The sequence below is a fragment of the Puma concolor genome, chromosome A3 (genome assembly GCF_028749965.1).
Source record: "Puma concolor isolate L17-30 chromosome A3, mPumCon1.1.hap2, whole genome shotgun sequence".
Lineage (NCBI taxonomy): Eukaryota > Metazoa > Chordata > Mammalia > Carnivora > Felidae > Puma > Puma concolor.
In genome coordinates, this window is record NC_141669.1 from 2,430,403 (window position 1) to 2,456,923 (window position 26,521).

General features: G+C 53.4%; 1 protein-coding gene across 3 annotated transcripts; it reads left to right on the top strand.

Annotated features, from left to right (window-relative positions):
• The first annotated feature begins 495 nt into the window (after positions 1–495).
• On the top strand, positions 496–25,680 carry ALLC (allantoicase). Of its 3 annotated transcripts, XM_086699938.1 has the most exons (13): positions 496–621; positions 7,257–7,353; positions 10,036–10,130; positions 12,298–12,348; positions 13,803–13,890; positions 15,263–15,388; positions 16,468–16,547; positions 17,374–17,506; positions 20,262–20,417; positions 20,840–20,913; positions 22,136–22,244; positions 24,513–24,637; positions 25,334–25,680. In XM_086699938.1, exons 3-13 carry the CDS (start codon positions 10,041–10,043, stop codon positions 25,538–25,540), a joined length of 1,239 nt encoding a protein of 412 aa, XP_086556064.1. In that variant the 5' UTR covers positions 496–621; positions 7,257–7,353; positions 10,036–10,040; the 3' UTR covers positions 25,541–25,680. The 3 variants fall into 3 exon arrangements, with proteins under 3 accessions (XP_086556064.1, XP_086556065.1, XP_086556066.1); XM_086699939.1 differs by lacking the exon at positions 7,257–7,353 and having other exon boundaries at positions 505–621; XM_086699940.1 differs by lacking the exons at positions 7,257–7,353; positions 10,036–10,130 and having other exon boundaries at positions 507–621.
• Positions 25,681–26,521: the final 841 nt, after the last annotated feature.

Sequence of the window (26,521 nt, forward strand, 5' to 3'; positions counted from 1 at the left end):
CAGGGTGGCGTGGCCACGAGGGCCAGCCGCCATGTACCTGTGCTGTTCCCGCCTCACGGAGACCTCTTCCTCCAGACCGTGGGCTCCAGGGCAGGGACCTGAGTCTGCCGCCGGCCACCAGGGGCAGCACCGCTTATCAAGGTCTACGAGGTCACATGAAAACTCCGGGGGCGCCTGCATTTTCCTAGGGCCGAGAGACCTTCCCCTCTGACGAATCCCCCAAAGGCTGTCATCTCCAGAAGCATTGCCGGGTGTGCAGAGTAAATGCATTTGCACGAACCTTCTAGAGACAAGACTGAGTGATAGCTGGCCAGGCCAGGAGCGGGAGGCCACTCACTAGGCACTGTGGGGGTGGGTGTTTGTGGGAGGGACTGGGATGTGGGTCTCCAGCAAGGCTCCGTGAGACTCCTTGGCTTCTCCAGGAAGAGTGCTCCACCTCCCAGCCGCCTCCCCCCGTTGCCCTTATGACATCACACAAGCTCGGCCAACCTCCAGAAAGTTCCGTCTTGCTAGGTGAGGGCCCTATAATTCTCTCCTGCGGGCACCAGACCACTACGGGACCTGGGCTGGCTTGTGGGGAGCAAGAAATCCAGCCCTAAACACTGGACCTTGGATTCCGAGGTGAGGGTAGGGTCCCCTTTGTACATAACTTCCCATTTTAACGCTGTCCTTGCCACGGTTTGGGGGACGAATGGCACCATGGGCATCTGCCAGCTGGAAGTAAGGGCGGGGGTGGGTCCCCAAACCCTGTGGACCCGGGGCCGGGCGTGGGGCTGGCCAGACACCAGGTGGTATTGCCAGTGAGGTGCCAGGCTGGACCCTGCTCCCCTGCTGTTCGTCCTCTCCCCACCTCACATTAAAAAAAAATTTTATTGGGGCTCCTGGTGGGGGAGGTCAGCCAGTTAAGCATCCGACTCTCAATCTAGGCTCAAGTCATGATCTCATGGTTCATGGGTTTGAGCCCTGTGTCAGGCTCTGTGCTGACCGGGCAGAGCCTGCTTGGGATTTTCTCTGTCTCTTTCTCTCTCTGCCCCTCCCCTCCTCCTCTTTCTCTCTCTCTCTCAAAATAAATAAATAAACTTAAACAAATTTTATTTATTTATTTTAAGTCCAGTGTAGTTAACATACAGTGTAATATTGGTTTCGGGTGTATGATACCGTGATTCGTCACCTGCAGACGACAGCCAGGGCTCATCACAAGTGCCCTCCTCAATGGCCATCTCCCGCCTAGCCCACCCTCCGCCCAGCTCCCATCTGGTAACCATCAGTTTGTCCTCCATACGTAAGAGTCTGTCTCGTGGTTCCTCTCCCTCTCTCTCTTTTTCCCTTTACTCATTTGTTTCTTAAATTCCACGTATAAGTGAAGTCATGTGGTTTTTAACTTTCTCCGACTGTCTTCACTTAGCATTACACTCTGGCTCCATCCGTGTTGTTGCAAGTGGGGAGATTTCATTCTTTCTCACGGCCGAGTGATATTCCGTTGTGTGTGTGTGTGTGTGTGTGTGTGTGTGCATCAGTCCATGGACACCTGGGCTCTTTCCCTATCTTGGCTGCTGCAAATAACGCCACTATGAACGTCGGGGTGCCCGTGCCCCTTTGAATCAAGTGTTTCTGTACCCCTGGGCAAATACCCGGTAGCGTGATTGGGCCTCGTGGGGCGCATTCTTGTCTGTGGGGGGAGACTCTTCACGCCACGGGCTCCGAGACTGTGGGGGGAACAGACAGACACCAGTCGTGCGGCTCCGGGGGAGACAGTGAAGACTTCACTGTTTTCTTGATGGGTAATGGACGGGCGGGGCTGTGCTCTGACACAGGGGCCGGGGCGGCCTCCCTGGAAACGCGTCCCCTCCCTTGCGTGACCGTGTGACCCTGCCTCTCCGGGCTTCTCTGCGGCGGGTACAATCGTGTGTCGCTCTCCGGCTGGCGTGAGGAAGGCACGAGGACGGGACTGGAGATTCGGGGCTGAGGCTTGCAGACCTCCTTTCTCTTCCGTGTGCCCATCTCACGTGGTGACGCTTACTTGATGGAAAGCCTGGCGGGACGCCGCCCAGAGCCAGACCCAGACCTCCCCCGGAGGCCCCAGCTTGCACGCAAGCCTCACTGGGCTACGTGAGTTAAAGCCGGCCTGGCTGGACCCGCCGAGAGGCCGGCACAGGTCAGCAGGGCATCTGGGGGGCTGAGGGCCGGGCGCCCCCAGACACACAGGCCAGCCTGGGGTCCCCAGCGGTGACAGCGAACGTCCTGTGTGAGCCCCCGCGAGTCCCTTATAACGGGCACAGGCGATGAGGCCACAGCCTCTGGCCCCCGGGACCCGAGGGGCCTCGTCGTCCGTCCCAGAAGGCGAAAGCCCGCTGTGCCTCTCTGACCTCGTGTGTCGTGAAGTCCGAATAGAGAACTCTGGGGTGTGTCAGGTTGTTGTCACACACCCTCAGGGTCTCCACGCAGATTTGTTATCTTACGGTCTGCAGCTCAGAAGTCCGGCTGGGCTCGGCTGGCTGCTCTGCTGGGTTTCACAGGCGGAGTCAGAGTGCCGGCCTGAGTGCAGGAGGCTCTGGGGAGGGGAGGGGAGGGGAGGGAAGAGGCCGCGTCCGTGCTTGCAGGGCTGAGGTTCCTGGTTCCTTGCTGGGGCCAGCGGCCGCCGCCTATGGGTCCTCCAGGGCTCCGTCCAGCCCTCGCACGCTTCCGGCCAGAGAAAGGTCTCTGCTCGCACCCCGTCTCCTGAGATTAGACGGCGGACTCACCTGGATTGTTCAGGAGCCCCTCCCCCTCTCAGGGTCGGTCAACACACTCGCATCTGCAGAGTCCCCATTGCCGGGTGAGGTCGCACGGTCACAGGGGCTGGCAAAACTTGGTTTTGCACCGTTGCTGGTGCTTTCCTGGCATTGCTGAGAGGCTGCTAGAGAGTTCTAAGATCATTCCTGAACATCGGCCTTATGTCTAACTAAGGTCATTAATGAAAATGGAAACAGTGGTGCCCTCTTGCAACGTGCACGGATGGCCAGATCCTGCCCCAGCAATAGAACTCTCTCTCGTGTGCTACCTGCCCCACCTGGCTTCCGAGCGCCTAAAATATGGCGAGTGTGACCACGAAACTGACTTTTCTTTTGCATCGGATTAAACCTACATACCCATGTGGCAAGGGCTAGCATCTTCGGGCTGGGCCACCGTCACGCCCTTTGCGTGCTCAGTACCTCACGGGGAGAGTCTCTGCTCTTTGCAGACCTGACTTCTTTGTGGAAAGTGGTGGGAAGGGGTGAGAGTGGCAGCAGAGGGAATTGTGGCTGAATTTTACCTGCATCCCCCCCGCGCCCGGCTGTTTCCATTAAATTGCACCGGGAGATTCATGCTCCTCTGGGATTTGTCTCTGGTGGCGCCTCTGGTATTTTACAAGGCCTGTTTGTTTCTCTTTTATCGCGGTGAAGCACCTTCTGACCCGCTGCAGTGGCAGGGGCTTGGCCACAGTTGGAGCCTTAGCAGGAGAATGATGAAGTGACTGTGTCCCGGGAGCCGCCGCGAGGGTCCCTTCACGGCGCCCCGTCCCCCGTGGGGCTCACAGGCTAGGGGTCAGCCAGGGGCGGGGGGCTGAGGACGAAATCTCTGCCCCAAAGCGATTCACTTCTGCCAATTCCAACAGATGTGTCCAAGCACTAGGTTTCATTTGGAAAGACGAACATCGGCCTCGAGGCCTGGCTTCGCGGTGCTTTTCAGGGAATACACGCGCGTTTCGAGGAGCTTGGGGAAAGCATGTTCATCCTGTTTGAGGAACGGGCTGGATTATGTCACCCCGAGTGCCACCTGCACCTCGGAGGCCGGGACGGGAAACGTCCCGCCTGCTTTACAGCGTCAGCCCCAGAGGGCACCGCTACCCTGACTGATGTTTTCTGAAGACGAGCTTCCCATTTATTGATTTGCTAAATGGAAACATTCATTTCCAGAAGGGAGCAGTCTTTTTTTTAACTTTTATTTATTATCATTATTTTTTTAAATATGAAATTTATTGTCAAATCGGTTTCCATACAACACCCAGTGCTCATCCGAACAGGTGCCCTCCTCAGTGCCCCTCACCCACCCTCCCCTCCCTCCCGCCCCCCCCCCCAACCCTCAGTTTGTTCTCAGTTTTTAATAAGAGTCTCTTATGTTTTGGCTCCCTCCCTTCCTCTCTAACCTCTTTTTTTTTTTCCTTCCCCTTCCCCATGGTCTTCTGTTAAGTTTCTCAGGATCCACATAAGAGTGAAAACATATGGTATCTGTCTTTCTCTGTATGACTTATTTCACTTAGCACAACACTCTCCGGTTCCATCCACGTTGCTAGAGCATTCTTTTTTTTTTTTTCCACGTTTTTTTTTTTATTTATTTATGGGACAGAGAGAGACAGAGCATGAACCGGGGAGGGGCAGAGAGAGAGGGAGACACAGAATCGGAAACAGGCTCCAGGCTCCGAGCCATCAGCCCAGAGCCTGACGCGGGGCTCGAACTCACGGACCGTGAGATCGTGACCTGGCTGAAGTCGGACGCTCAACCGACTGCGCCACCCAGGCGCCCCTAGAGCATTCTTTTTTTAAAAGGAAGAGCAGAAGTGGCTTATTGTCTGATGGAGGGTGGAGCCTGAAAACCGGATGGCTTGAGACTGGTCCCTGGGAGAAGCGTGTCAGACGCCTCCCTGGCTTGCTCTCCCTCCCGCGCACCTGCAGCATGCACTGCCTGGTGGAGGTGATGGGAGGCGCACGGAAGAGAAAGATGAAAGACGGCAAGGATGGCCAGAGCGTCCCCCTCCCGCTGCTCTCCGGCCAGCGGGGAGGCTGGACCGCAGGACCCCGCCCCACGTTGCCGTGACACCTTGCCTTTTCCACCAAACCCGGTAGCTGGGAGAAGGCGTGTTAAATCGGTGGCTTTGGCAAACTGTTAGAACGCTCCGTCCTGGTGCATAGGGAGCTCGCTGCAACTGCCCGGGGAGAAACATCGGGCCTTTTCAAAAGAATGACCGGGTAAATCAAATGTTTTGTGATCAAGACGATGAAATACCCAGCAAGGCTTTGCGGTGTGCCCGTGACTGGCCTGGCACTGTGTCACCTTGTCCGGGATACAGGTCGGTTACTGAGCTGTTGCTGTGGGGGGAAAGCCTGCAGCGACCCACAGGCTTGGCCAGGCCCCCGTCTTGGCACCTGTTGGGCTGGCCCTGAGCTCTGCGCTCCTGAGCCCGCGTGCTGCCTGCTGGAGAGGCCGCCGAGCCCGAGCTGGGACACGGCAGACCGCCAGTGTCTCGGCCTTGGCGGGTTGACCTGGCAGGAGAGCTCTACGCAGAAGCCCTGTGACGTCAGCCTGCGCGTAGGGCGCGTGTCTGTCCTGTGGTGCAGTGTCCGTGGTAGTGTTAGTCTACACGGCGGTGGAGGGCTGGGCTCTTGCGCCCTCGTTGCTCAGTGCTTTCCCCGCACAGTTGAATAAAACTTCCTGGGACGGAAGGTGCTGCGTGTGCTCTGTCCAACGCGGAAGCCACGTGTGGTTCCTGAGCACCGACACGTGGCTAGTGGCAGGGAAAACGACATTCGTAATTTTATTTAATTTCGATTAAACTTCCACGTGTTAAATAGCCACGCATGGCCTGTGGCTTCTCGGTTGGACAGAGTAGGTGCAGACGAATGTCGGCCTCTTCTTCCGTGGCCCCCGTGGCCCGTCCCGCCCGCACGCCTGGCACGTGCTGTCTCCCTTGTCCCTTCTTCTCCTCGAGTCCCAGCTCAGGCGTCTGCTCCGGCAGGGAGCTCCGGAGCCCCGGCGGTCGCGCTGCGAGTCCGCCACTGCGATCTTGATCAGCACCGCCGGCCGTGTCTGCGACCTGCCCTCCGCGTGAGCCCGCCGCGCAGGTGGGACCCGGTGCCGTCACAGCACTGCCCAGTCGCAGGCCGGTCGACCCGCATGCCGCGCACGTGTGCCCGGGGCTCTCGCGTGTCAGTCTCGTCTGGGCGGATCCGGGTCGGAAATGTGGTTCGCGTTCCGGCTGCGTGGTTTATACGGGCTACTTGAGCTCCCAGAGGTGCATTCCCTTCATTTGCAAGATGTGAATAACATAAAATCGCAGGGTTGTTGTGGATCAAAGACATGAAATATGTGGACTGTGCATGACGTTATTGCAAACTCACGATCAGCGTTAGCAGTTTTCTTCTGGACCTTTTCATCCTCAGGAAGATTTTAGTTCAGTGAGGGAACCAGTATTTTATCTATTTATGTATGTATTTTTTTTGAGAGAGAGTGAGTGCGTACGTGAGTGGGGGAAGAGCAGAGAGAGAGAGGGAGCCACGGAATCTGAAGCGGGCTCCAGGCTCCGAGCTGTCAGCACAGAGCCCGACTCAGGACTCGAACTCGTGAACTGCGAGATCGTGACCTGAGCCGAAGTCGGAGGCTCAACCGACTGAGCCACCCAGGCGCCCCATGGGAACTAGTATTCTCAAACAGAAAATGAGTTAGAAAACATTATTCACTTACCCGTTTAATGGACAAATAATTACCGTGCAGCCTGTGTGCAGCAGGCAGGGTTCCAGGCCCCGGGGAATCACCGGTGGACCCAACAGATTATTGTCCTCGTGGAGCACACGTCTAGTTGGGAAAGACAGATGATAATAAACCAGCAGATCGTACCGTGTGTCCGCCTGTCACTCTACCTGGGGGTCAGAGCGGGCCTTCCTGAGAAGGTGATGGTGGAGCACGGGCTTGAAGGGCTTGAAGAAGGGGGGGAAGAGCCTCCCAGCAGAGCCACGGAGGTGGGACATGCCCGTGGCACTGGTGGAGGGGGGGGTTGGGGAGGCGTAGGGGGCCCTGGATGGGCTGGTGGGGGAGGGCCCTGTGGACCTCGGAAGGACACCAGCTCCTCCTCTGAGTGACAGGGAAACCACACAGGGTCTTAACTTTTGACTCTACTTAGCAAAAGGTTGGTCTGGTGTCTCGCTGAGGACAGACGGCTGCAGAGAGGGAAGGACGGACACAGGGAGGGCCCCTGGGGGTGTTTTCCTGATGCAGGAGAGAGACGACGATGCCTCCCCCCACTTTGTCTCTCTTCGTGCGTGTGGACAGTGCGTGTAAGACGTATAATTTTACTGTGAACGATTTCATCGTGTACAGAAGCAGTTGATCTTTGGACCCCTCACGTACCCATCACCACTGACACGGTTATCGAGTCCTGGCCAGACTGTTTCATCCACGTGTTGAAGTACTTCCTCTCCTTCTCGGATAATCGGAAGGAAATTCCATACGTCATATCATGTCAGGGTTCTGAATCCAACTTCAGACTGGATTCGAGGTGTCAGGGGAAGAGGAGACAAATGAAAGGTGACCCTGAGGCTGTTTGGGCGGCTTGAGGACGACGTGAGTCCAGCGGGGGAGGGGAGCCCGAGTCGGGGAGGACCTCGCACGTGGGGCACGCATCCCGGGGACAGCTGGGGTTGGCAGGTGGAGATCCAGGAAGGCGATATGTATTTGGGGACAACCAGCATGCGGGTGACGTTAGAGGCCCGGGGACCGTGTGGGGCCACCGGGGTGAGAGGACGCAGCAGAGATAGGGACCCTCCAGCATGAAGAGCTCAAGGGGGAACTGCCTGTTCTTTGAGTTATTACAAGATCATCACAGACAGTGTTCCAATTCACATTGCTGACAGCAGATGGTGGGTGTCTGTTTGTTACAAAAAAGTGTCCATTTCATGAGGAAAAATGTCATATTATGAGGAATCACGTTCTTGTGATTTCAAGTCTTGCTGACTTCTCATGTGCATTGACCATTTGTGTTTCTTCCATTGTGAATAATTCTTTAAATGTTTGTTTATTTTTGAGAGAGAGAACCAGCAGGGGAGGGGCCGAGAGAGAAAGGGGGGCACAGAATCTGAAGCAGGATCCAGGCTCTGAGCAGACACCAGTGAGCCTGTCGTGGGGTTTAAACTCACAAACTGTGAGATTGTGACCTGAGCCAAAGTCAGATGCTCAACCGACTGAGCCACCCAGGTGCCCCTTTATTGTGAATAATTCTTTTTTTTTTTTATTATCTTGTTTTATTTTTTATTTTTTAAAATTTACATCCAAGTTAGCATCTAGTGCAACAATGATTTCAGGAGTAGATTCCTTAGTGCCCCTCCCCCATTTAGCCCATCCCCCCCCACAACCCCTCCCGCAACCCTCAGTTTGTTCTCCATATTTATGAGTGTCTTCTGTTTTGTCTCCCTCCCTGTTTTGGTATTATTTTTGCTTCCCTTCCCTTCTGTTCATTTGTTTTGTATCTTAAATTCCTCATATGAGTGAAATCGTATATTTATCCTTCTCCGACTGACTAATGTCACTTAGCACAATACCCTCCAGTTCCATCCACGTACTTGCAAATGGCAAGAATTTCATTCTTTTTGATTGCCGAATAATACTCCCTTGTATCTATAGACCACATCTTCTTTATCCATGCATCCATCGATGGACATTTGGGCTCTTTCCATACTTTGGCTACTGTCGATAGTGCTGCTATAATCATGGGGGTGCGTGTGTCCCTTCGAAACAGCACACCTGTATCCCTTGGATAAATGCCTAGTAGTGCAATTGCTGGGTCGTAGGGTAGTTCTATTTTTAGTTTTTTTTTTTTTTTCAACGTTTATTTATTTTTGGGACAGAGAGAGACAGAGCATGAACGGGGGAGGGGCAGAGAGAGAGGGAGACACAGAATCGGAAACAGGCTCCAGGCTCCGAGCCATCAGCCCAGAGCCCGACGCGGGGCTCGAACTCACGGACCGCGAGATCGTGACCTGGCTGAAGTCGGACGCTCAACCGACTGCGCCACCCAGGCGCCCCTATTTTTAGTTTTTTGAGGAACCTCCGTACCTTTTTCCAGAGTGGCTGCACCAGCTTGTGTTCCCACCAACAATGCAAAAGAGATCCTCTTTCTCCGCATCCTGGCCAACGTCTGTTGTGCCTGAGTTGTTAATGTGGGCCATTCTGACAGGTGTCAGGTGGTATCTCATTGTGGTTTTGATTTGTGTGAATAATTCTCAATGAGATGTTTTTTGTGTAGTTTTCTCTTTTCACCACGAGGGGTACGAAAAAAGGTAGGGACGCAGGTCATCCGTTGGCTTAGGAGTGGGGCGACCTCTAGGCCGTCCCCGAGTCCCCCAGCCTCCTTCCATGCCTCTCCCCCTTCTCCAAATCTCTGCTTTCTCAACTTCAAAATAAGGGTGCGGCGGGGCGTGGGGGGCTGGGTTAAGTTACGCCAGCCCCACTGGTGATACCGCAAACGGTTCTGGATGCTCCTGGATGGAGCCGTCTCCGTGCTGTGGTCGCGGATGGTTCCAGAGCATTGCTCTGCATGGGTGTCTGGGGCATCGGTCTCCCCCATGGGGGAGTCCGTGTGGGCAGGGCATGCATTCTCCTGTGTACCCCATTTCTAGCCAGGGCCTGCCAGCTAGTTGCTCAAGAAGTGATTTTTGAATGGATCTAAACACTATTAAAAGCAAATTATTCCTTTCTAAACTAGAAAAATTTTCCCCTTTAAAAAATAAAAAAGGGGCGCCTGGGTGGCTCAGTCGGTTGAGCGTCTGACTTCGGCTCAGGTCACAATCTCACGGTCCGTGGGTTCGAGCCCCGTGTCGGGCTCTGTGCTGACAGCTCGGAGCCTGGAGCCTGCTTCCGATTCTGTGTCTCCCTCTCTCTCTGCCCCTCCCCCGCTTGTCCTCTGTCTCTATCTTCCAAAAATAACTAAACATTAGGAAAAAAATTTAAAAAATGAAATAAAATTGCAATTTGAGGCAGTGGGATTCGTGTATTTGGTGGAACTTTGTTCTTACGTAGTTCAGAGGGAGTGTGCTCTCATTCACTCCCGGTTCAGTGTTTGTGCAAAGTCACAACCTGGAGTTGGGGACCCTGGAGTGCGTGGGCACCCGCCACATCCACTGGACAATTGTGTGTTGTCGAGTGTCTCAGACCTTGGTTTGGGGGACCCGGGCGAGGGCCTCGCTTGCTCACGCGGGTTCTGCTACCCCCTACGCCCGAGGCTGACCGAGCCTCCCTTCTCGTTGCTAGGAAGCATGGCCGACTCTCCCAGGGAGGGAAAACCGGCCAGGTCTCTGGACTTCACCCGGCTGGTTGACATGGCCTCTGAGTCCGTAGGAGGAGAGGTAAGTGGGGGCCTCACGGCAAGGAGAACACTGCAGGAACCTAGTTAGAATGGCCAGAATCGGGCCGAAAGTCCAGCCCGTTATCGCAAAAGGCTTCCGAAGAATTTTTAAGAAACTGGGGACAATTCTAGCAAAGGCAGTATTGCTTTAAGCTTAGAACAAAAAGACATCCTGCACCTGTGACCAGTCCTCCGTCCCTCTGTGTTTTCTCACGGTATAGACAGTGGTCCTCAAATGTCAGTGTGGGGATTACCTGGAACAGTTGTTGACAAGCACAGGGCACTGCAATACCGGTAAAGTGCAGAGGCACTGAGCGCCAGCACCTCGCAGGTGCGTCGTCCGGTACAGACGGGGCTGAGGGGGGCGTCCTGCCCTCCAGAGGCTCCTGCTCCCCCAGGGAGACAGGTGCTGCGGGAGCCGGGGGCCGCGAGTGGGGCGGGAGGTGCTGGGAAAGGCTGTGCGGCCCCTGTCTGCACGGGGGGTCTTCAAGTGGGAGAGGGAGCCGGCGAAGAAAAGGGGCGAGGGGCCGCTTCGGTCAGGACACCGGGGGAGGCAGCGAGGCGTGCCCCAGCTGGTTGAGTGTTTCTGGAAGTCATCAGGGGCTTGCTGGGGGGCATGGGCCCGGGGAGGTCGGAGAGGCCCCGGGTGCCCCGTGAGGGTTTCTGCCGAGGCGCCAGCGACGGGCCTGGACGCGTTCCCGCGTGTCCGCTCTGCTCACCCGGGTTTGGCCCTTGCAGACTCTCAGTGGGCGGGTTGGCCCCGACACAGCCGCGATCCCCTCCACTCTGCCTCCTCGACAGTCATCCGCAGCAGAACAGCGAGGTCTCCCCTGACCTGTAGGTTCTGGGCTGGGGTCTGAGGACGGTAGTGTCATTAGAGGCGAATTATGCTCGGAGGCTGAGACTGACTTTGCCAACGATAGTTCAGCAACTAATAGCCTGCACGATAACAATTCCTAGACAACACGCCCAAACCCGTGACACTAACTACACTCGTGGTCCAGGCAGCGGGGAGAGGAGATCAATGAAGTCCGGGGCTAGGCGAGGTGTCCTTCTTTACAAGCTGGTTCTCCGTAGAGTCAGTCCTTCCAGCCCAGAGCTGGGGGCTGGCTGCCGGCCCGGGGCCCTCGTGGCTGCTGGAGGTGGCACTGGGGCACGCGGGCAGGGCGGCTGCTCCGATGGCTGACACCGTGGGGCCGTCACGCGGCTTGCACCACCACCCACGAGGAGCGGCCTCGGCAGGGCAGGGGCAGGGGTCCCTTCTGCCAAGACCGTGGCCCGGGTCAACCAGGGCCGCCTGAGGAGGCTCGGCCCCAGCAGCCGCGGTGTGTCGAGATCTCCGGAGAGCTACTCACATCGGCAAAGTGGAGCCTTGCCCAGAGCGGACCCTCTGCCTAGACCCCACAGAGTCCCGGTAGTGGGAGTTTCAGTGTCCCTTCTGCGAAGCCGCTGTGCCCGTCAATGCTCGAGCTGCTGAGCCCTCGCGACAGGTGCCGGTGACAGCGTCCTGACACGGCTTCCTCCACGTAGACAGATGCCCCCTGATGAACACACCTCACTTCAGCCACAGACGAGTGGCCTTGCAACCGTCACCGGCTAATTCCCGACACCAGTGCCCGGGGTCCCCTCCCGACGGCAGCTGTCACGAGGGTCTGGCTTCGGTCGGTGGGGCCGCGGCCCGTTTTGTCCAGAAAAGTCCATTTACACCTGTTTTCTTGGGGTGATGAGTAGCAACCCCCTCCCTCTCACAAGCGTCCTGCTTTGGCTGGTGAATTACCAGGGCCCCCCTCCTGCAGGGCGTCTGACGGTGAGACAGCCGAACCACAGGCATGGCCCAGGGTGGTATTTTTGGGCCATCGCTCTGTGTGCGAGCCAGTCACAAAGCCCAGTGTCCTCCATACTTGAAAAGGAGGGTTGGTGTAGTTTCTTCCTGAGTGTAAGAAGTCAGCACGTCCCCATCCAGATGGCCAAGGGGTGCAGAGTACAGGCTGGAATAGCTGGGGCAGGCCACGAAGTCTAGACGTGTCAAAAGCACAGCGTCCTCATTGCCTAGCGTTCTCTCCCCCTGGCAATTCCACGTTTCTTTCTACCGCGTCTTTTGCAAAACGAAATAAAATCGTTTTTAACTTATGGCTGTTTTACCTTTACTTCTTTCTTTCTTTGTCTAGATTTTATTTGCAACGGATGATTTTTTTGCTCCTGCGGAAAACCTCATAAAGGTATTGTCAGCGGGCATCCCGCACCGTAAAGGTATCGTAAGTGGGCATCCCGCACCATGAAGCGTTGGGGTAGAGCCATCTGTGCCGACACGGCAATTAGAATCTGCCCGGATGTTTGAGATGGGAGTCCTGGAGTGTGGACCGGTAACTGGCACGTTGGAACAGTAGAAACATGTAGAGATCCGCACCGGCTCGTGCTAAGACACATTGGAGACAGACGGGCATCGGACACAGGGATGTGGGGGGCCGCGTGGCTTTATGGGAAAATCGCTGAGATCCTTGCATACTGTCCTCTGTCTCACGCAGAGCTCGTAATCTGGGCCAGGAAGAAATCTGGCACACACGTTGAATTTTGGGGAAGTGTCTTACCTGACTAATTGCAAAAGTGTAGGACGTGCTTATTAACAAAACAAGAGAAAAAACAAACCTGAAAATATAGGGAAGAAAGGAACCTCAGCTGGAATCCTGCTACCTTGCTACGCCGGTCGTGGGGTGTGAGTTCTCGTGAGTGGGCAGCATGCTGTCCTCCACCGTGGTTACCGGCCATGTCGTCACCCTGGTGACAGGGCCCCTCTTTCCGGGCAGGACCTGGCCAGGTCTAGAGCATGTTAAAGTATGACATTCCAAGGACATCTTACATACATTAACTTACTCCTCAGAGAAAATGACAATAGAATGAGGAACAGAGACGTTGATTTACTTGTTCTAGGTCACACAGTAATAGATGTCAAAGCTCTTTTCATTTTACCATATGTCTGTCTATAGAAAACTTAAATGCCTACACACTTTGACCTAGTTATTCCACGGGTTTATATTATTTGCAAAAGTAGGCAAAGATGTGTAGAAGATATTCATCCCAGTGTTGTTTGGAGGGGAAAGAGCCAATCCAACCGTCCATTGATGGGACCCATATATGAACTTCCATATATGGGACACTGTGTAGCCACTAAAAGGAATAGGCCAGCTGTCTACACACGGAGCAGCTCCGAGGGCCGGGGTCCAAGGGTACAGCTGGGCCTCAGCATCCCGCCTACGCCTCACGCGCTTGGGCCGGATTCCTTGTTAAGCAGTCTTTTCTGGGTTGCCTGGGAGACGTACCTTTTCTGGCTCTTTCTTTCAGGATGCCGTAGGCTGCCTTGGGGGGGCTGCGCCGTTTGTGGGGCCACGGAATTCACTGCGATGGGGTTTCAGCTGTCACTACGGCCAGTTAATTCTATGCATCGAGGGCCGCAGAGAAGCAGGATTTCTTTCTCTGGAGGTGTCGCAAAATGGGGCGGCCTCTCCTGATCTGGAACGGGTTACCCGAGTGCGAGGGTCGCGGCAGGCACCCCCAGGCCGGCCGGGGATTCCCTCCGAGTCCCCGTTGGCGTGGGTCTCCTGTCCCTCGGGGGGACAAAACGGGCCAGGCCCTCGCAGGGATGGCAACCACCCCCTTGTCTCTGTCTCTGCTTTAGACTAAAAGCCCAAGCTTCAGAGAAGACGAATACACGGAGTTTGGGAAGTGGATGGATGGATGGGAGACCAGAAGGAAAAGGATTCCAGGTACTGAGACTGCTCCTTGTGGCAACGCGGGAAAGCTTAAACGCGGGTGGGTGTTGGGAAGCCGGGGTGCGTTCTGGCAGCTCCGTCCCGGGTCCCCGGACCTCACGTGACCCTTCCGAACATCAGGCTCGGAGGGTTTAGGAAGGGGTCGTCTGTGCGCCATCAGGTGGAAAGGAGGATGTGCTGCTGGGACAGCGGGGGTGTTGGTGAGGCTGTGGGGGGCGGGGCACACCTCCCGAGCGGGGTGGCAACGTCACAGGGTGGCGTGCGTGTGTGCGTTGCGTCTACACGGCTCTCTGAAGAGGGTGCTCTGGTCCCTCCTTGACTGCTGTGTAGACGGGCTCACCCATGCAGCCCCCGTCCCGTCACCAGTGAGAAGGGCCGGCTTTTATTCATTGCTCCTCACCAGGCTCAATGAAAATACACCTGTTAGGGGCGCCTGGGTGGCGCAGTTGGTTAAGCGTCCGACTTCAGCCAGGTCACGATCTCACGGTCCGTGAGTTCGAGCCCCGCGTCAGGCTCTGGGCTGATGGCTCAGAGCCTGGAGCCTGTTTCCGATTCTGTGTCTCCCTCTCTCTCTGCCCCTCCCCTGTTCATGCTCCGTCTCTCTCTGTCCCAAAAATAAATAAACGTTGAAAAAAAAAAATAAAAAAAAAAAAAAGAAAATACACCTGTTAAAGCTGCAGACGCGCCTGTGAGAGCAAACTAAATCGGCATTGTAACCGGGTTCTTATCCAGCTGATAACTGGGTTCTTCGGCTGAGTCAAGTGCTACGAGGTCCTGGATATTTCCCAGGTCCATTAGCAGCTGCTGATGAATCTGGGCATTTCCGGGCCGGGTCTACACGTGACCACAAGTAGCCAGGAAGCGCTGGGTGACCTGTGGCTTGTAGACTTCTTGCGCTTTAGCAGCCGCGGGGAGGGGGCAGCTGGGCCCCGCAGAGCCTGAGGCGACAGCGAGCAAGCGGTTTGCCGGAGGCCCAGCCGTGCGCCAAGCACCTGCCGAGCGGGACGGGCTGTTCTCTACCCTGGACACAGTCACATTTGAGTTTTGGAAGCTGATCTCGTCCTTGATTCGCAGTGGAAGAAGGAGGCTCGCAGGGCCCGGTTTTCACTTTGGAACCAGAATCGGGTCTCCCTGGATCCAAGGCCCGTGGCTGGGGCGGAGGGCTGTCGTGGGGCACGGGGCGTGCGTGGGCGTGCGTGGCCGTGCCGAGGGCATCTTTACGTCACAGCCGAGAGTGACCCTGCATGCCCTTTTCTGGGATGGGAGGGGGTGTCGCTGAGTCTTTTCTTCATCTCGGTCCTGTTCAATCACGCGCTTTGTCTGCCGAGTTACGCCTGACGGGGATGCCCTCGCTTCCCTCCCGTAGGTCACGACTGGTGCATCATCAAGCTGGGGATACAAGGGATTATCCGGGGCTTCGATGTGGACATTTCCTACTTCATGGGAGATTACGCTCCTCGGATATCAATCCAAGCAGCAAACTTGGAAGGAGGTGCCTTGGGAACCGTTCCTCTGGCCTGCCCCCCCTCCCCCAGCACCCCCGCCCCGTGCAATTTTTGCCCAGACAGGTTCAGCAACGTGTCTAAGGCCACGTTAGTGCCACAGGCTTTGGAACTTGGGTTCCCAGTGCAGTGTTCCGTGGTTTCTGAGTTTTAGCTTGGCCACGTGTGGAGTTCATTGTTCCCACGCTCTTGAGGCCTCGCCGGGGCGAGCAGGGTGCAGGGGAGGGCAGCGCGTGGGCTGCTGGACAGTGTGGAGCCAGGCGTGGGCCGGCTGTGAGGTGGTGGCTGTCCCTGTGGGCACGAGTGCGGCAGCCATGGAGTTGTCAGGAAGGGGTTCTTTGTGCCTCGTGGAATGAAGCGTAAGTACTAGTCAGACCCCTGCTTTCGCTCCTTCGACGGTACCGTCTGATGCTGGTCCCAGCGTTACTGTTTTTAGAAGCAGGGACCACGATGTGTGTGTACGTACACGTGTTTAGGGAAGATAAATCACGCCGGTTGGCAGATTTACGCTGAAAGCACTGTGTCCACAGCCCTGTACGAGGCGCTACGGAAGGGGACGGGCCCTGCTCCCGACACTGGGGGCACCTGAGAACGTAGGTGAGGACAGGACAGGTGCTGCTGCAGAGGCAGGAATTGCCTGATGCCAAAAAGGAGGATTCCTTCTGAGTCCGATTCGGGATCGCCCAAGTGTCGATTCCAAGGATGCCGTGGGGGACGGTCTTCTTCTGGCCTTGACGTTGCAATTTTCCAGAACCTCCATTGATCCGACTCCTGAAAACTCGAGTCGTGTGATAGATTTGCTGCAGCTAGACTCACCCTGGAGATGGTGTTGTATTTTGACGAGCAAAAGTACTACCAAATGTACTGCAGCACCTTCTGGAATTACTCAGTATTTCAAATGTCGAGGAACTTCAGCAAGTCTATCACTTTGATCATCTGATACTTTGACTTAAGGAAGGTTCTCTCTGGGGTGATTTGGCGGAATAAAAACGAGCAGACCGCCCACTAGGAGTATATTGTCTTTGATTCCGAACGCAAACCGTAACCGCGTTGGTCCCTCTGCCTCCAGATAAAGCACCAGAAATGCCACAGAGAGGAGTCAGGACAGGGGCCGCGGCCACCCCGGTGGAGTTTGAGGCTGTTGCTAAGGTGCGTCTGCTAACAGGGTCGGCGGCTTGTCGCGGTGGCCAGGGCACAGGCCTGGCCATGAGGGTGCTTCTTAGGGACACCCCACCCACTCACGCCTCTCCTCATCTACTCGTCCAGCGTCACAAATGGTTCCTACAGCCCGAGTGAGGACTAGCGATGTGTCCCAGGGGGTCTGCCTGGCCCTGCTACCTGCCAGGTGCTACCCCGATAAGATAAATACAGAAATCGGGAGTACGACTTTACGTACCTTTTATGCCTGCCGAGTCTGGCAAAGGAACCACGTGGACTTGTGCTTTTTTGTACATTCCTGTCTTTTAAGGCTTGTCCAGTCGTTAATTTATATTGTGTTTTACGAAAGTGTTGATCCATAACAGACTGGGAAATAAACAGTGAGAGAACAACACACAGGCCCTTCAGTCTGAGGAATGCTGGTCACGACGTTCAGGTCAACCCGTTCACCCCAGGTCTCAGGGCCCAAGGGAGCAGCCTGGTGTGCACCAATGTTCACGTCACCAATTCTGGTTTCTTCTAGAAGCCTCAGAGGGAGTCCCAGGTCTTGTCCCTTCTTCCCAACCCTCCCTGCCCGTTCCCCTGCTGCCATCGCCCGGTGCCTATTTCGATCTGGATGAAAAGCCCTCAGGGCTGTAGTCTGCTTATTAAACCTGGGACTTGATCTTTATCAGTATTCTTATTGAAGTATTTTACTAGGCAGCCATCATCAGGTTTTGTTCCAAAGTATCTCTATCCTGTAGGCCCCACATGAGCACCGGGGTGAGAGAATTTACTGTCCTTGGGGCCACTGCTAACACTTTCTATTTATTGCTAGCTGGGGTCCAACGACTGGAATTACTTGGTTCCCATGACAGAGCTTAAGCCAGGAAAGCCTGCTTCCAGCCACAATTATTTTCCTGTCGACTCCCAGCAGAGGTGGACTCACGTGAGACTCAACATTTTCCCGGGTAAGTATGATGTGGCCCCATCTGCCGTCTTGTGGCCTCTTGACTTGGTGTGGGCATGTTTCAGTTGAAGGCACTTGTCTCTCTAGCATTTTTGGGTGACAGGTGGCCCCTTTTTGTGCCCTAGGAAATTCTCGTCGTGGCCCAGCCATCTGTTGGTAGTTACTGAAAGAGCACCAGGTCAATTAGGAGGTGATGGGAGGGAGTTGTATCAGGTTAAATGTCTCCTAACACATTCTATTTTGCCAGGTGCACCAGCAGATGAGGCGGTGGGTGCAAAAGTCCCTCATTTTCTCTTACTTAACAACTTTGTCGTAATGTAATTCGCCGACTTGCAGTGCACCGTTCAGCGGTTTACGGTTTAGCCGGGTATATGCGGAAAAACACAGCATAGGTGCAACCATCACCACGCTCAATTTGAGAACCCTGCTCTCACCTCAAAAGGAAATCCTGTGTCTTGCTCTCAACCCTCACCTCCCGCGGCCCTCAGCAGCCACCAGTCTGCTTTCTGTCTGGACAGAGTTGACCATGCTGGACATTTCACATAAATGGTCTTTTGTGACTCGCCTCTCTCGCTCACCATGTTTTCAAGGCTTGTTATCAGGGGTACTTTATGTCTTTCCGTGGAGGAACGATACTCCATTGTATGGATAAACCGTACTGTTTATATAGTCATCTACTGATGGACATTCGGGTTGTTTCCACCCGTTGGCTATGAAAACGCTGCTATAAATATTCCTTTACAGGTTTTTGTGTGGATATATGTTTTCATTTGGGTATACACATAGGATTGGACTCGCTGAGTCATATGATAACTATGTTTTTATTTATGTTTTTTAAATAAAGTTTGAGAGAGCACATGCACGTGTGAGTGGGGGAGGGGCAGAGAGAAAGAGGGAGAGAGAGAATCCCGAGCAGGCTCCACACTGCCAGCACAGAGCCTCACGTGGGGCTCCGTCCCACGAACAGCGAGATCATGACCTGAGCCGAAATCAAGAGCCGGATGCTTAATGAGCCACCCAGACGCCCTGATAGCTACATTTTTAATTGTTGGAGGAACTCTCCCATTGTTTTCCACCATGGTGGCACTATCTTACGTTGTCACCGACAGCGTGGGCGGGTTCCCGTTTCTCCATATCCTCACCAACACGTACTGTCATCTGCCTGTTTGATTGGAGCCATCCTAGAGGATGTGCAGTGGGGTCTCCTTGTGGTTTTGACTTGCATTTCTCTAGGACTAATGATGACGAGCATATTTCAGTTCTGTACTTGGCCATTTGTGTGTGTTTATGTACAGATCATACACACACACACACACACACACACACGCATACCTACATGTTTTTTTTGGAAAGATACCTTTTCAGATCTTTTGCCCATTCTTAAGTTGGGTTTTTGTCTTTTATTGTTGAATTGTAAGAGCTCTTTGTATATCCTAGATACAAATCCTTTAACAGATTTACAAATATTTTCCCCGGGGTTCAAGTATAAAGGGGAAGGAAGCAGTGTTTTGTCCTGGAGTGGCAACAGGTTGCTTTAGATGAGTCACTCTCAGAGCGTGGAGTGGCATGCCTGATGTCCCTGATAGTTTTGATTAAAAGCGAGGCTGGATATGAAGTCTATAAAGAAGAATCCTATTTTTTAAAGACCTAAAATCAGCTTTACACTCAACAGGCAAGTGTGTTCTGTGCGTTGGAGTGAATCCCGATGCTCTGTGAACCAGAGGAGAGGTTTCCCTAAGTTAGTTTCTGCCGAATGACCCCCTCTGGTGTAATTTTTAGGGGTTTATGCCAACACAGTCTGGTTTTATTTATTGTAAATATCAAGACCGTTCTACTGAATTCTTTTCTGATCACTCACTTTCATCAAGGTTTTCGTGGAACAATATAAGGGCTTGGTTTCAGTAGAATACCGAGGAAAGCTGTTTATGCAAAGCTTCCTCCCATCTTCCAGGAAGTACTATTCAAACACCAAAAATACTTGCTTTCTCAGAATCCGAGAATGTGAGTTGATGTTGGCGGCTACTGTGTGCTCTGCAGACCTACTCTAGGCTGCTGTGGTTCTCAGAGTGATTTGGTTTTGTGAACATTATCTTCCCTCTTCTCAGTCAGTGTTTTTACAAAAATGGAAACATAAGGCTCTTGTATGAGTCTGTGTGGTATTTAGCAACGCTAATCTGTGGCCCCAAACATTATATCTCTGGTGGATCTTCCAACAGCTCTTTGACCTTCCTGGAGTTATTAATCCAATAAGAAATGTCAGTACCTGCTGTGTGCCAGGACCAGTACTAGGTAGAGACAATAGAGAAGCAAACGAGATAGATCACTATTCTGGCTTTCAAAGATTTTATATTCTGGTTCTGAGATACTGATAGCAGGGGCTTAAACAAATACATGACAAGATCATTTCAGGCTGTGGTTTGAGCTCTGGCAAAAATTCGCAGGAGGGGATGATGACTCACCCAACCTGGAGAATCAGGCGGGGCTAGGCAGAGCTGGAGGGAGATAACTAGACAGTGATAGGAAGGGCATCTTTGACGCCATGACACATAAGGTGACACCTAAGAACAACAAATGGCCTTTTGCAGAGCTGGGAAAGTAGTTCCAGTACAAGGGAATGGTGGGTGCAAAGGCCCTGGGGCAGCTGGGTTGGTGTATTTGAGAAACAGAGCAGACAGGTGTGGAGAGCTTTGTCGTTTATGACCCACAAACAGCCCCCTCTCCAAGTAAGAAATGACCACGGCCTCTTTCCTTCTCAGACGGTGGGATTGCACGTCTTAGAGTGTATGGTTGTGGACAGAAGGACTGGACCGCAACTGATCCCAAGGAACCGTTTGACCTCGCAGCCATCGCTCACGGGGGCGCCTGTGTAGGATTCAGCAACGCACACTTTGGGCATCCAAACAATATGATAGGTGAGATGCTGCTGTGGGAGCTGGCCTGCATTTGGGGCGTCTGGGCACCCGCACTAAGCACCCCAATATGGTATGAACCCGCACTAAGCACCCCAATAGGATATGAGCGACTTAGGAGGTGTCATCTTGAAGCACGGGGGTGGATGAGATCAACCATCCACACACAGGATTGGATGCCCTTATGATGTGAAGTAAATCAGTTTTCCTTCCTAATTTTCCTTCCTAATTTTGGCTGAAAGGGAAGAGTAAAACTTACCCTATGGCTGCATGTGAATTTATCAAAACGTTAAGTTGAATGGCAATAATTTATGTAGCAACGTTCAGGCACAAGGGATCTGTGGTTTCGTTACTCCCATGCATTCATTCTCACATTTAAGATAAAATCCTGTGACACTCCCATTAAATAATGTCATTTCTGGCAGGAGTCGGCAAGGCTAGGTCTATGGCTGATGGCTGGGAGACCGCAAGGAGGCCGGACAGGCCACCGGTGTTAGAGGTAAGAAGTTCAAAACGGCCACGATTCAGAGTCTCCTCTGTCTTGTTTTAAGTTTACATCAAGGAAGCGCTTCCTTCCGGAACCTCGTAGGCAGCATTCCGGAAGTACTTCTCGTCGTTTTCCGGATCGCCTGCTTCTTCACGGTAACATCAGGGCGGGACCCAGAAGGCGCACATGCTGGCCGCGCCTGCTACTCCAACGAATGGTTGAAATGCCGCCGGTTCTGTAATAAAGGGTCTACAATTTAATGATATAAAACCCGTGGATAAATTCACTGGTTGACCTGGAGGCAAAAAAACCCCACCGGTGTCATGGTTTTCGGTACCTACCTGTCCCTGGGTGAGACCACCGACGTATATGAGTGTGTGACAGACAGGGGGCTCAGCTGTTCGGTTTGCCTAGTAACTAATGTGAGATAAGAAAGTGAAAACAAAAGCAGAACAAAACACCTTGCAATTTGTCAACCCCACTGAAAATTTCCCCGGACAACACCCCTCTCTTGGGTTAGCCTCCGTGTCAGCCAACGCTTCCAATGGGAAGCGGACGACTCCCGTTGCCAGAAACTAAGTTTGGAGGCAGATTACACAGTGGTATAGATTTGACCAAGAACGTACCTACTTTGAAAGGTCGAAACGAATTGATTAGAGTACCTAGGGGCCGGGTTGGATACATACCCTTCTGTGTGTCTCATTCTACACAGATTTACAGTCGACATAGAAAATCACATCAGAGGGGCGCCTGGGTGGCGCAGTCGGTTAAGTGTCCGACTTCAGCCAGGTCACGATCTCACGGTCCGTGAGTTCGAGCCCCGCGTCGGGCTCTGGGCTGATGGCTCAGAGCCTGGAGCCTGTTTCCGATTCTGTGTCTCCCTCTCTCTCTGCCCCTCCCCCATTCATGCTCTGTCTCTCTCTGTCCCAACAATAAATAAAAAAACGTTGAAAAAAAAAAAAAAAAGAAAATCACATCAGAAGTTTATAAAAACGTAGCAATTACTCCATAAGCTCCTGAGTCCACATGAGGCATTTAAGGAATAATAGACAAGGGGGGCAATTAACACAGAAAGTAATTTACATACCGGGGCATAGGAGACGCTCTTCTGTAGTAAGAAATAAAAGAAATGTCATCAGCACATGTCGACGTTTTTCACTCGCTGTTTTCAGAATTCGTTTCCTGAGTGGCCTCAAGCTGGCTTCTTTTTGTTCTTTCTCCTTTTGAATCCCAGAATGGCGAGAATGGTAGTCTCCTTGTTCCGGGTTGCGAATGGGCGGTCTTCCGGCTGGCACATCCTGGAGTGATCACTCAAATTGAAATCGATACGACGTATTTTAAAGGTGAATGTAGAACCATCAGGCAGCGCACAGAACCTGCGTGCTGGTAACGCAGACCACGCAGATGACGTGGCCTGTGGGCGTGGGGCTCAGGACGGTGGGCTCGGCACTTGGCTTTTGCACTCTCCGGGTGTGCAGTTTTGAGCAACTTCCTTTAGCTCTGTGGGCCCACTTCCCCCTTTGTAAAATGTCAGAGTTGAGCTGGGTCACCCCCCGGAGTCATCCGAGATTCTGTGATGCTCTAAGACTCTTCACTATAGGGGTCCCGAATCTCATTTGGAAAGAGCCTGTGCAGTCGTTCCTGGTTAGTCCCCTCCAGAAGAACTGGATGGGGGTGTATTCTCATGGGGGGGGGAGGGACTAGGGAGATTGGTTGGGGGGGGGCATTTCCCGTCCAGGGTGGACTTGTACGGCAGGGAGCTACACGTTTTCAAAAGTGTGCTATTAGTAAAAACATATTCGGACAAGTGCCGCTGGCATTTGAAACCTACTTTCTTCTGAAATATACACCTGTGCCATTTTACGGACACAGTTCGAGAGGGGTTATTAAACCTTTATAATGGTCGGGTGAAATTTCGATAAGTGCTGGACTGGATGTTTCCCGACTGCTTACTTGTCTCAGTAAGCGGTGGCAGTTTATATTCATACCTTGGATGCCTGATGTTTAAATGTCTTGTGAATCATCGTGGCCTCATGCGATTACTAACGACTGCACCAAGGCACAGTATATGTTTAAGGCAAGGTTCTTCTTCAGTGGTAGTGGATTTAAGTTAATTATTTTAAGACACAGTATAGATGATTGTGACCTAATTTTGGAAGACTATTTTATTTATTTATGTAAAAAAATTAAAAAAAAATCTTTATTTATTTTTGAGAGAGAGAGAGACCCTGTGTGAGCAGGGGAGGAGCAGAGAGAGAGGGAGACACAGAATCCGAAGCAGGCTCCAGGCTCTGAGCTGTCAGCACAGAGCCCGACGCAGGGCTCAAGCTCACGAACCGTGAGATCGTGACCTGAGCCGAAGTTGGGACGCTCAACCGACTGAGCCGCCCAGGCGCCCCTGGAAGACTATTTCAGATCTGATTAGCAGGTCACTGCTTTCACTTTTCCACACAGCCAACGAACAGCTCATCTTGGGTCGGGGGAATGCAGCCCTGCTATTTTCTTGTGGTTCCTGGGTGCTTGTGTTTCTGGCGGTATCTTCAGTCCGTGGGTCTCTGCATGGATGATGTAAATCGCTTGCTAATTTTGTGAGCGATAGTTTAGTTAGAGCCCGGGAACGGCCAGTACGTGCACGTAACCAGGGAGCCCGGGCTGCGCCGTCCTGAATTTGCTGTCGGCCCTCTCAGTTCTATCCATCACAGCACGAGCACAGTCGCGGCCAGAGAGGCGTGCCGACCCCAGCTGTAATCTCACGTACATGAAACCTAACAGATATGCACGTATGTGTGTAGATACTGAAGAAACAGAAACAGAAATAGCGGCTTTCGTGTCCTCCTCCCACATCTTTCGGGTTTTCATGTGCCCTCAGCAGCATGCTTGCACCTTGGAGGTCACCGTCTTAAGAGATGCGCCGCAAGGGGCATGGGAGCACTGAGTATTTTTTTCCTGTGATCAGAACCCCCTCCTCTGTTGATCTGAAAGTCTTAGGCACCCCTACAGCAGTTCTCCCCGCGAAGAGTGTGGGACCCTTCCCTTGAGGTCTCCTAACCCCACTGGGCACGATTCTGAGGAAATTCCAGAGAGGAGAGAGACTCAGGACCACATGTGTTACTGGGTGAAGGCGTAGCACACGTGGAAGACGACATGTGGGGTCGAGGCCAAGCTCCGGCTGGTTAACTTGGCTCGGTCTTTCTTTTTGTTTCACATGGCGCAATGCGGTGCGGTAAGGAAAGTGTCTTCCAGCCTCCCGATAGTCTGGGATGAGCCACATAGCAGTGTGCAAGTAATTAACGCTGCAATCAGGGATGCTTATCAGGTACCTTCCACTTCCCAAGTAAAATGCCATACACGCAAATTCAAAGGTGCCGGCCCATTAACGCGCATCGAGCGGATTTTGATTCCTCTGAAAAATGAACTCCCGCATATTGCGTCAGGCAATCCACCTCCGTCACAGATGGGTACGTTCCTTCTCTCACATGCGTCCTGCCTTTGCTTTTCTTCAGAGAGAACAACGATTTGTCCTTTGCTGGGTCTTTGAGTTGATTAAAAAGTCAGCCAAACTGCCGAGGGCAAGCAGAGTGGAGGAAGTGACCCTGAATTTGTCCCGACAGGCAATTCGCCCGACAGCTGTAAGCTGGACGGCTGCATCCTGACGACTCAGGAGGAGGAAGACATGATCAAGCAGAAGTGGGAGCTTCCGGGCCATAAGTGGAAACCGCTGCTTCCCGTCACGAAGGTATGGCGCCCATGGGGACCCGGGGAAGGCCGGCCCCGCCGTCGGGGCCGCTTTGCTCAGATTTCCTTTCCAAACCTTCTGCTCAGATTAAATAGTAAGACGCACAAGCTTCTAAAAACCGTATCTGTGCATTTATGTAATAGAAAGACAGGCTCTAGTCTTTCATTCGTGTGCATTTCTAACAACCAAGTTTTGTTTTAAACCATCATGTACAAAGGACATATGTATGTGTGGAAAACGTTTCTGCAGTGTATTGACTTTCTAGAAGGGGTGACTAATATATTTAAAGCTAAAGCTATAACAATGTGTCCTCTTGTGAGATGGACGCGGAGATGTTCCAGAAGCGTCCTCTTTGCTCCAGTAGAAGGACAGTCCTTTGTGGGTCAGAGTGGGGGGGTGAGGGGTGGTCCCGCGTGGTGATGGGTGATGGCCTCTGGGAGGCACCAATATGCCCACTTCTCACTTTCTTTTTCTTATCGGTGTATCCGCTTAATTAACCACTGAGAACCACGAACATCATGGACCCGAGTGTTCATGTTAGCATTACCTGGGCTTTTGACCCCTGCTAGCCTTCCACTGTGGTAAGCCGGCCTGTTATCAGTGAGTAACTGGCCTGGGTCATGGGCCCTGAGTCCACGCCGGCCGGTCTGGGCCTCTCTGCGTTATCACAAGGACCGCTCCCTGCCTCTCTTTCAGCTGTCCGCCGGCAAAAGTCACTTGTTCGACAGCCTGACCCTGGAGCTCCAGGACGTCATCACGCACGTGAGATTCACCATCACCCCGGACGGGGGCGTGAGCCGCCTGCGCCTCAACGGCTTCCCCAGCTCCCTCTGCCTCCTGCGCCCCCGGGAGAAGCCCTTGATGAGGTTCTCCGTGAAGGCAGGCTTCCGGGCCAACCTGTGACTCCGCGCGGCCGTGCGGTGGCCCCGTCGCACTCTTCTCTTGAAGGGTGTTTAACATCTGAAACTTAAGAGGTTTCTGGCAATTGATCTTTTTAAGACCAACGTAATTCCTGGTGATTTAATAAAGCGGTCACGCTCACACATCGGTACGTGTATCTACCATCGCGGTGGAGTGTTCGGTCATGTGAAAATTGTCTGTGGTCGTGAAAGATAGGTGGTCTCTTAAAGATCACTTTTTTAAAAAACACTACAAGATATTGATATTTACAGAATTGAATTCTGTACATTCTGCATGTAGATTCGGTAAGTGATACTTGTAGCTTATTGTCTTTAAAAGTTTAAGCCCATCAAAACCACTGGAAAAACATATTTCTGGAGCCATTCATCTTCTCAGCTCAAGAGGATGGGCCCGTTGTTACCCAGAATAAGGAATGACGTTCACAAGGACACACACCCCCTTGAATTGTTCTTCCCCAGTGAAGGTGCGTTCCGGATGCTAAACCTTCGGGACACTGTATGCTAGCTGTGCTCGTAACCCGGCTTCTCACATGCCCTGAATGGGTCCACGCAAATCCTCCTGGACACGGTTTTGATTGTTAAGATGGTCCTGATGGCCCCCGCTCCCGGCCCATCCCCCAACCTCTTCTGCATAGGAGGTTGGCTAGTGCGGTGGGAAGGTGGCTGTGAATGTCCCCGGCCTCTCATTCTTGCCACCTTTGCAGAGAGATCACAGAGGCTGCCTCCTTCCCCTCGCTAGAGCTCCGTCCTCCCCACCTGTCTAGGCTCTCGGATGCCCCCTCACCTGTTCTCACCCCCTGCCCCCCCACCCCCCCACCTCCCCCCCACCTCTCGGATCCCTCACCTGTTCCCACTCCCTGCCCCCCCACCCCCCCACCCCCCGGATGCCCCCTCACCTGTTCCCACTTCCTGCCCCCATCCCCCCACCTCTCGGATGCCCCCTCACCTTTCCCTCCCCTCCCCC